Source organism: Danio rerio, chromosome 4, assembly GCF_052040795.2.
Source record: "Danio rerio strain M-AB ecotype USA chromosome 4, GRCz13ab, whole genome shotgun sequence".
NCBI lineage: Eukaryota > Metazoa > Chordata > Actinopteri > Cypriniformes > Danionidae > Danio > Danio rerio.
This window is the reverse complement of record NC_141024.2, coordinates 22,276,039-22,285,877: the sequence shown is the minus strand read 5'-3', so window position 1 is coordinate 22,285,877 and position 9,839 is coordinate 22,276,039. Positions and strand designations below refer to the sequence as shown.

The following is a 9,839-nucleotide window of genomic DNA, read 5'->3' as shown; positions in this document are numbered from 1 at the left end:
TCTAGGTATACTAGAAAGTTCCTGGGAGGCGTGTTGAAAGAAGTTAGAGCTAAACTATGCAGGACATCTGCTCTCCAGGACCGAGTTTGGACACCCCTGAGCTTTGTTAGACACTACAATACCTGACAAAAGTCCTGACAAAAGTCTTGTCCTCAATCCCAGTCCCCCAAAAGCAGAGCCTTTACCTGCATTCTATATTCTTTCCATGTATATAAAAGCACAGTAACAAAAATGGGTTGTAAATTCATTCATTCATTCATTTTCTATTTCTTAGTGCCTTATTTTTTAGGAGTCGCCACAGCGGAATGAACTGCCAACTATACCGGCTTTTGTTTTACGCAGCGAATGCCCTTCCAGCCACAACCCACTACTGAGAAACACCCCATACACTCGCATTCACACACTATGGCCAATTTAGTTAATCCAATTCACCTATAGCGCAAACCGGAGCACCCGGAGAAAACCCACCCAAACACAGGGAGAACATGCAAACTCTCCACACAAAAATGACGACTGGCCCCGCTGGGACTCGAACCAGCAACCTTCTTGCTGTGAGGCGACAGTGGCAGTGCTAACCACTGAGCCGCCATGGTTTATAAATGAAACAGTGAATTTGTTTTAATATAAAACAAAACAAATAAATAAATACGTAAGATTTTTTTTAAAGTTTATTGTTGGAAAGACATCCAGCAGTGATCAAGTGCTCTCTTTTCATGTTAATTTATAAAAGAATTTAAGTAACAGCAATATATTACAAAATATGTACATTTTAGAGGACCACATAAATGGACAAGTATCATATTGTTGATAATAATGACCCTGAAATGAACCTGGAATTACCTGCAGTTACTACACTGAATGGTCAATTACAACTCATATTATTACACTGGGACACTTCAAAATAATACTTCATTAAAACTATAAACAATGCAATCAAATATTACAGTATGTAATGCTTAACAGATCAAAAACATTCTTAAATAAGTTATAAAGATTAATAACTGGGAGAAATAGTTCCAAGAGAATAGAATGGTAATAGTTTTTTACCATTACACTAACAGTTCTTTATAGGAATAAGGTTGATTAGATTATGAAAATGTTTTTCATGTCACAACATGAAAAAATTAGTTCACTGGAAAGTTAAACTATAATGATTCTTTTTGGCTGTTTCTATCGACCTATTTTTTGCACATTTTGGAATATCACATACCAAATTCTTAAATGGAAATGCCAAGAAGCACACACATTTTTAAAATGCGCATATATGCGAAAAACTGAACAGGATAAACTTATATTTGTCAAGAAAAACTTTACATAAACTAAAATGGAAACACATGTACCAAAAAAGTAATGTAAGTTTGTTTTACAGATCATGTGATTTGTGCGATGGTGCAAAATTTATGGACAAACTAGCGGACTGACCACATTGTAAAATATCTGAAATGCTTTGGTCATTCTAAAATCCCTCAGCCAAAGTCTGTCATCAAAGTGGTTTAGTATTTTTATCTCCAGAGCTGTCTTGACTGGCTGTGCTCTTAAAGAGCATCTTACACCCCACAATCCACTGCACATTCATTAGATTATATCTTCTGAGGTGAATCTAAATTATTATATTAGAAAAAAGGCCCACAGTGGCATCTTCTACCACAGCAAATTCCATTTTTCGTTTAGATCTTTGCCGCTAGTTTATTGGGCAGTGAGTTTTGTTCACTTTGACTCACTGGATGGAAACAGTGCTTCATACACAAATGTTTTATATGATATTCCAGTTTTGAGCATAAATGTAATTAACTTACTTGGATAGAAACATAGGTTATCCTTTTGAAACCTTCATTTTTATGAGTGTGGTTACATTCAAATGGAAATTCTAAATAATTTTTAACATATTTGTATTACTACTTATTTATGTAACAGAGTAAGGTTGATTAACTTCAATTATTAAGTTGAACTAACAATGAACAGTTGTATTTTTAACAACTTAAATGAACAAAGATTAATATATAGTGAATCAGACACAATGATCATTGACAGTTCACATTAGCTAATGCAGTAGGAAGTGTTTGAATTGAATCGTTAGGCTGATCTGTTATGCATTATATAGGCATGTTTGTTAACGACTTATAAAAAGTTATTGCAAAGTGTCACCTATTACATTTAAAACATCGACACTAGCTCATGGAAATAAATAAAAGTATTGGGAAATGTGAGGTGGGTGATGTTTGAGCTTCACTTCTCTGAGATCTGGCTGGGACAGCGGGCTTTGGGCTCTTCAGTGGAAATGCTGTCCACAATGGAGGAGAGGCGACGAAGACTGCTGGACTCTGAAGACTCCAACACGGCTCCTGAAACACACATCATGCTCATCGGTTTTTACGCATTGAGAAACACATGGAGGAAATGATAGGGACTTACATAGACAGAATTACATGTGTGAAGAACAGTTAAACACTCTTGAAATGGATAACCTCCGGTCAAATGAATACTGTATTATCTTGCTTCATGCTTCTTACTATATATAGTTTTCCAAGAGTTTAAAACTAACTACTAAACCATTTCACTAATGTACTTTTCAGACTATAAAGGTAGGAAATAAATGTCCCTTTTCAGTGCAGTTGCTCTAATAAAACACTGAAACCACTTTATTTGCATAAAACATGCAGCTTTTTTGTGACTGTCAAAGGTTTTTATACTAGTGCATTTTTTTGTTTTATCTTTTTAAAGCTTTCCTCCTCCATACTGGCCTTTCCACTGCATCGCTTCTTATTTCTGTACAGCTATAATACAATCTGTTCTACAGTACTGTATATGACTGTATAGGCCATTTGTCTTTTTCCTGAAATGTGACCCATAGGAATTTTTACTAAAATAGTGCCCCAACTATGAGTGAGACAAAATGCATTGTGCCCTTTCTGTAACAAGTTGTGATTTATATAGCTAAAACACATGCAAACGCAAGCAAAACGTGTACATTCATTGTGTTCACAAAGCCATCCCAAGTGTGTAAATGTACATTTAGTGAATTGGAAAGAGGAAAAAAAATTGGTAAGCGACTTTTTAAAAAGTCACCACATTGCGTTTCAATGACTGTATTTTGACTGATAATGCCGGTCATTTGTAATTTCTCAACCACACATGCAATGTGACACTGTCATTATATTTTACACCAGCCAAAGAGTACGTAACTAAAAACTATGTTTGTTATAAGCAGCTTGTGCAAACAAGTTATTTAATCAATTATTGGGGGAATAAACTCCCACATCTTGGCTGAGTTTTCAGTGTTGCTACTGAAATCATTACTAAAATCATTTTAAAAGTGTATTTGTTTTCATTTTGAGAACTGTAAATTTGGGTGACAATTTTAAAGTTTTTTTTTCTTTTTTATGATTTATTTTTGGGATTTTTTCTCCTTTACTATGACAGGACAGTATTTATAAAGAGAGAGAAAAGGTTAGTGAGCTGGGACTCAAACTCTGGACAACCGAAGCGTAATTGTAGTAAACTGTTCACGAGACTATTAGCACCAACAATTAAAATTTTATAAGTAAGCCCAGACAACAGTTTGCTCTGTTGAGAATGCATTTTAAATTAAAGCAATATAATGTCTGATGTTTACATAAGTGTATGCAAATCTACAATTAATATAGCCTTCATGAATAAACATGACATCTGATGTCTTTAAATACTGGGATATAAATCCCAAAGGTGACGCAGTGGCGCTGTGGGTAGCATGTTCGCCTCACAGCAAAAAGGTTGCTGGGTCGCTGGTTCGATCCTCGGCTCAGTTGGCGTTTCTGTGTGGAGTTTGCATGTTCTCCCTGCATTCGCATGGGTTTCCTCCGGGTACTCCGGTTTCCCCCAAAGTCCAAAGACATGCGGTACAGGTGAATTGGGTAGACTAAATTGTCCGTAGTGTATGAGTATGTGTGTATATGTGTGGATGTTTCCCAGAGATAAGTTGCGGCTGGAAGGGCATCCCCTGCGTAAAAACTTGCTGGATAAGTTGGCGGTTCATTCCACTGTGGCGACCTCAGATTAATAAAGGGACTAAGACGACAAGAAAATGAATGAATGAATATAAATCCCAATGTACTCATGCATTACATATGCAAAATAATTTCCAGATATATCAATTTAATTGGCTATCGTGGTTAACTTTTTTGAAAGTGTCAAACTGTGCATGTTGACATGATATAATTTCACATGCCTCATTTAAAGACTTTTGGCCCTGAACATTTTCCATAGTGCAGACACGTCTGGAAAATCTGAGCGCTTCAGACCACATGAGTCCCATGACGATGTAGCTTAAATGTTGATCATGGTTGTCGTGCGTCTACATTTAAAATAATAAAGTTGAGCATGTAAAAGATACAACGTGTGTGTTTCTCTATTGATGTCTAGCACACTCATGCAGGGTTAACATGACAAAAGCAATGCTAACTCTGCTCTTTACCAGATTTTAACATTGCTGTATAATGACAAAAAGTCCAAATAAACTACCAACCTTCACAGCAACTTATTCAACCTTGAATAAAGCTACCAGCATTTCCAGTTATGCACAGATACAAGCTAACAAAAGCAAACCGACAACCAGCCCAAGAAACCATCAGAAACCGTAAATGAAGTTAAATCCTGCTCTGTACCAACCTTCTCTATGACCTGCCATCTGGGAGCTGGAATGATCTGGGTTCTCCTGCCAGCTCTGGCAGGTCTTTTTCCAATGATACTCACTGGGAGTCACCTGAACAGGCAATCATGATGGAAAAAACATTAATAATACTCTTAATGTAACTCTGAAACACAAATCATAGCATTAGCTGTGCGCAGAGTCAAAGCACCACGTGGATCCAGAGCAAATGGATGGGCTTACATGGTTTTCCTTCAGGTTGTATGTGTAAGGGTCAGTGTCATTGCTCTGCTCCTGCTCATCCAGCGAATGCAAGAGGTCCTGCAGTTTCTCAATGTAGTTTATCGCACTGCGTAAAATCTCCACTTTGGGCAGCCTCTGGTTCGGATTAGGCACCGTCTTTTTCTTTAGCGCGTCAAAAGCTTCGTTGATCTTTTTGAGCCGCCTTCGTTCTCTCAAAGTGGCGGCCTTTCGCCGGTCAGTAGGAGCAGATTTCCGTTTACAGATCTTGCAAGCCCACATGAGGCACTGACCCTCGCAGTGCGCCTGGAGCCCCGGTGGAGCGAGGACGTGCTCCTCTCCGCTGCTCTCGCACCCCGTTTCCGACGGGACAGGATCCTGACCTGGGGACAGAGGACTGTCATTCCCCTCGTACAATGGGGACACTCCTGGCATATCCAAGGTCCCATGGTCCCCCTCAAGATAACGCAAATCATTGAAAAAATAAGCGTTGGTCTCAAACAGGTCCATCATGTTGTTGTAGGCTGTTTTGACAGTAAGACTGTTGGCATTTAAATAGCCCTGTGACACAAGTTGGGAGACTTAAATATAGCATGTGAAATTCTATCCAGCGCTTAGCTGTTGCGGGGCTTCAGATTCAATTCAATAGGCCTTCTGGTGCCCAAATGAAAAATATAGGAAACACTCAACTGGGTGTTTTACTAACTACTTGTTTTAATACTATTAAAACAAGATTAAAACAAGTTATATATATATATAAAGATGGAGTAACTATTTTAGGTCAATTTAACATGATGCAATCATGTTGCTTGAACTTTATTATACAATTGTCATTATTGTTACACTGCAGAAACTCCTTTAGTCAAGAGCTATTCTTTTTTTCTTGACAAAAAAATATTTTTTTAAAGAATACAATACAATGCACATTCAGACTGTCTAAGGTTATTGTGATTGTTTTAAGATTTTTCACTTTTTTCATGCTAGTAAATCATAAAGTTAGGGGTTTTACCTCCAAATTTAGCATAATGTCATAATTTAAGACCAGTCTTGTATTTTTATTACTTTGCCAATGAAAAAAAATTCAGTTACACACGTATACTTGTTCATTAGTGTCAAAATACATTGCGTTATGTTTTGTTGCAGTAAGCTTCAGCATTTTGAGAAGAAGCAAATAAACTTTTTCCATTGTAACTTCAGTCAAGTCTTGAATAAAAATGTGTTATCCTGATTTTATTCATAAAGTAATCATGCTTTAAGTTTAAATGCTTTGCCGCATTTTTGGCTCAAGACAAATATATTATGACAATTCTTAAATTAAGATAAATCCCTAAATTAGAACAATACACAAAATAAGAGAACAAACTATTTAAAAATCTATTAAAAAGTTAGCTTTAAGATAATTAGACTCAATACGCCACTTGAAATATGTTTGATAATGCTTCTTTTTAAGACATGTTTTGTTTACTAAAGCCTTATTTATTTCTTACTGGCAGGAAGATACTTTGAATTGTTTCTACTTTGTATCTTTTTAAATATTTTTTTTTCATTTAGATGCGATTATTTTTGCAGTGTACCTGAGAAAATGTTTGCTTACATTATTTAACTACTCAGGTTAATGGCAGGTTTAGGAGTTTTTTAGGAATGGTAGCTAGATATACATTGTATGTAGAAGCAAAACAGGTTTGGTTAAAAAATATATTTGAAAAAGAAATCTAAAAAAATTCAAAATGGAAATAATATATTTTAATAAAGTGAACAAAGTGAATAAAGATATTTGTATTTATTTATCTTTCAAGCAAACTTTATTTAGCAAATATCAAAAATAACTAGTAAAAAAATACTTGTAATTGTTGATATTTGATGTAAAATACTACATGTGATATAGCAAGTGAAAATATAAAACACTAGACAAATGATTTTTAACAAATTGCTTAATTTATTCAAATGTACACTTTAAAGTACACTCACTACATCACTTATTGTAAAACATTTTATTTGGTATAATCAGCTACTAGGTTCTGTAATTAGTAGGTTCTGTGATTTTCAGAAAAGTGATACAATTTTAAATTCAAAATTGTGTCTTGATATTGAAGAACAAGGGAACAGATGCATTTATTGGTGGATTTTGATCCACTGGTGACTGTGCAGGATTGTTTCTCAAACATCTAAAAGCATCGAAAAGTCAAGCATTGAAAAGTCCAAAAGTTACAATGTATTAAAAACATATAATTTCATTGTTTTTATCTACGGCGGCAACACCAAGGCTCCAAAAAAAAACAAATTCATTAAATTAAAAAGGCTGACAGAGCGCTCTGTGTACAGTTTTTTCATTGTTTTTATCTACCAAAATGTTCTGCTTTTATCGATTACAAGTTGGCATTTAGACTTACTAAAATTGCTCTGCATTTGTGACTAAATATTACATACAAACACACATAGAGAAGACCATACAATATAACAGCAGCCATTCAAAGCTTCATTCTTAAATAGAGACTTGCTCAGCAAAAACAGTCAGAATGACTGCTATAGCTGTTGAAGTTGTAGAATTGTGGCAGTTTTAAATGTTACCGAATAAGAATAAATATGATAATGAATTTTAATGAATAATGATGTTAAATAATATATTTTACTTGAAAAACTTTTTTTAAAATATTTTTGATTGTGTGCACCTAAGACTTGCTCACTAGCACGTGTATAAATCTAGTGAAAAGTAATTTGTTGTATCAGTAACTTTTAAGTAAGAAAACTAACTCACAGAACATTAACCTCAAGCATTTATTAATAACGGAGGAAAACACACACAGACACAGAATTGCTGGACACTGGAAAGAGGGTCTTGTTTTTATGCCCTGTAAAAATAGCCTGGAATGTATGCAGTCAAAATGGCTTTTGAAAAGCTCACGCATGTGAAGTAAAAATAGCTATTAGAACCATTTATCTTAATTCCGAAAACACATGAAAGGCCTTTCCGAAGTGTTATGTGTCCTCTGACATTTTTGTACAAGATCGGTGTGAGATGTTTTATTGGGGGCTGCAAGTTGCCAATGGATCGTATTGCATATCGTTTTAGAGTAGACCATTTTAAAATTTGAATCAGGCAAAATTGTACACTTTATTCTGATGCTGAGGATTAACAGAGAATTAATGAAATAATCCACTCACAAATAAAACTCATTTTATGATTATTACCTTACCCCAGCCAGTCCACAAATTATATGACGTGATTGTCAGCTAAAAAGGAATTACAAGATGAAAACTTGTGTTTTCATGTGGTGAAATATTTTTGATTAATAAATCCACATTTCAAAAGAACAGCTTTAAAGGAATGAACACCAACTTGTCCAATAAGTGTATATTTTAGTTTACCCCCTACTCCCAACACTATTACAACAAGTGGTAAACAGTTTTTAAAATACAGTACATGTTCAAAAGATGTTCTTAAAGCTCTGCAGCTTTGGGGCGGTTTTCTGACTGGATTTTTCTACTCAAATGGAAGAGCATACCATAAACTCCAACATTTTTAGGTTTAACTCCAACATTCTGGTATTATTATAAAGGGCACCTATGATGAAAATAAACTTTTGGAAGATGTTTGGACAGAACAGTGTGTAGGTATAGTGTGTGCACAGTCATATCAGTGTGATATAAATCCCTCCCATTTTGAGGCCCACCGCAACGTGATGTAAGAGTTGGGTTTTCCCCACCCAGCAAATTGATTGACAGCTGTGAATCAACACGTCTCCATAGTAACACGTATAATCATAACAACAAGACAGGGTGCGCGCAAAGCAAATAGGATTAAAAGACCTCTTAAGCTCTCTGTGGTCAACGGCACCTCAAGAATGAGTTTTACAAGTTTAAAGAATTTTTAAAACAGTGCATGTTTGTAATAAAGACGGTAAAATCGCTGTAATTCATCACCACAGCTGCATAGTGTCAGTACAATTATAAAAGAAGACGCTTTAATCCCGGTTTGTGGACATTAGATCAGTATTTACTTTAGCATGACAGATATCCATACAGCAGTGTATATTAACATGTATGCTGTCACATTTAAACGCAGCTAAAAACATCTTTGTTTAAACATTTGACTTGCTACATTACAAATGCTGATAATAAAGGAACACTTTTGCATGTCGAGACATACATTTGAAATGTGTGCTGCAGCTTTCGTGTTTTTAAAATGATGTGTGCATGCATGTGACATGTGCATGCAACTGAACCAAGAGCTTGCAGGTGAACTCACAGAAGTTTATCATAAGCATTTTATCAGTAATTTTTTTCCACAACTGGCACTAAGAAGAAACATAGAAACGTTATATGACTAACAGAGAAGCAGCTAAATGTGTCTGGAGAAGGAATCAAAGGCATTTATTTTAATAAACATCGCAAATGAGAATGCATCTGAGTGTTCTGATTGGCTGGAGTAGACGTCACACATCAGTGCATTCTAGACGTGAACGTACTCCTTCCGGCAATTTTCCTTCTTTGTTCACACAGAGCAGCCTTCCAGAATAATTTTACAACTTGTCTTTCCGGAAAATTGGTGGAACAAATTTACTGGTATTTTCAAAAAGGGTCAGTTTGCTGGTAATTTTCCAGAAGGTCTGTATGTGTGAAAGGGGCTTATGTGTGTGACTCATCGTTGCAGAAAGGCTTGAATTAACTCCACAACAAATACATCACATAACCGCTGGGAAGGTTCTTACTGTAGTAAGGGAAATCTGCATCATTCTTTCTGTCATTGTGATGTTTATCTATGTGAGAAGTAACAGGAGAAGGCTACATGCATCAGAGCAATACCGGGAGATCTCTATGGCTCAGACACACATTTGGGTGTGGTGGGCAGTGAGAACCAGCTCATTTGCATAAAAAGCACAGGCAAGAAAAACAGCTATAATGTCCTAACAAATTAAATTAAATATTGTGAAAGGTGTAATAAATAATCTGATGGGTATTTTGTGCTGAAACAAAA

General features: G+C 35.6%; 1 protein-coding gene across 12 annotated transcripts in view; it reads right to left on the bottom strand.

The window, feature by feature from the left end:
• Positions 1–650: 650 nt before the first annotated feature.
• The window catches only part of myf6 (myogenic factor 6), a 69,893-nt gene continuing 60,704 nt past the window's right edge, over positions 651–9,839 (bottom strand). For 4 of the 12 annotated variants that reach the window (XM_087246356.1, XM_087246358.1, XM_087246355.1 and 1 more), the window contains exons 4-6: positions 4,868–5,247; positions 4,645–4,738; positions 651–2,342 (exon numbers count right to left, since the gene is read on the bottom strand). In XM_087246356.1, coding sequence (XP_087102482.1) covers positions 2,227–2,342; positions 4,645–4,738; positions 4,868–5,247 — 590 coding nt within the window. In that variant the 3' untranslated portion in view covers positions 651–2,226. Of the gene's footprint in view, positions 2,343–4,644; positions 4,739–4,867; positions 5,391–9,839 lie in introns of those variants that run through there. The other 8 variants (XM_087246363.1, XM_087246365.1, XM_087246362.1 and 5 more) reach the window with 3 other exon arrangements.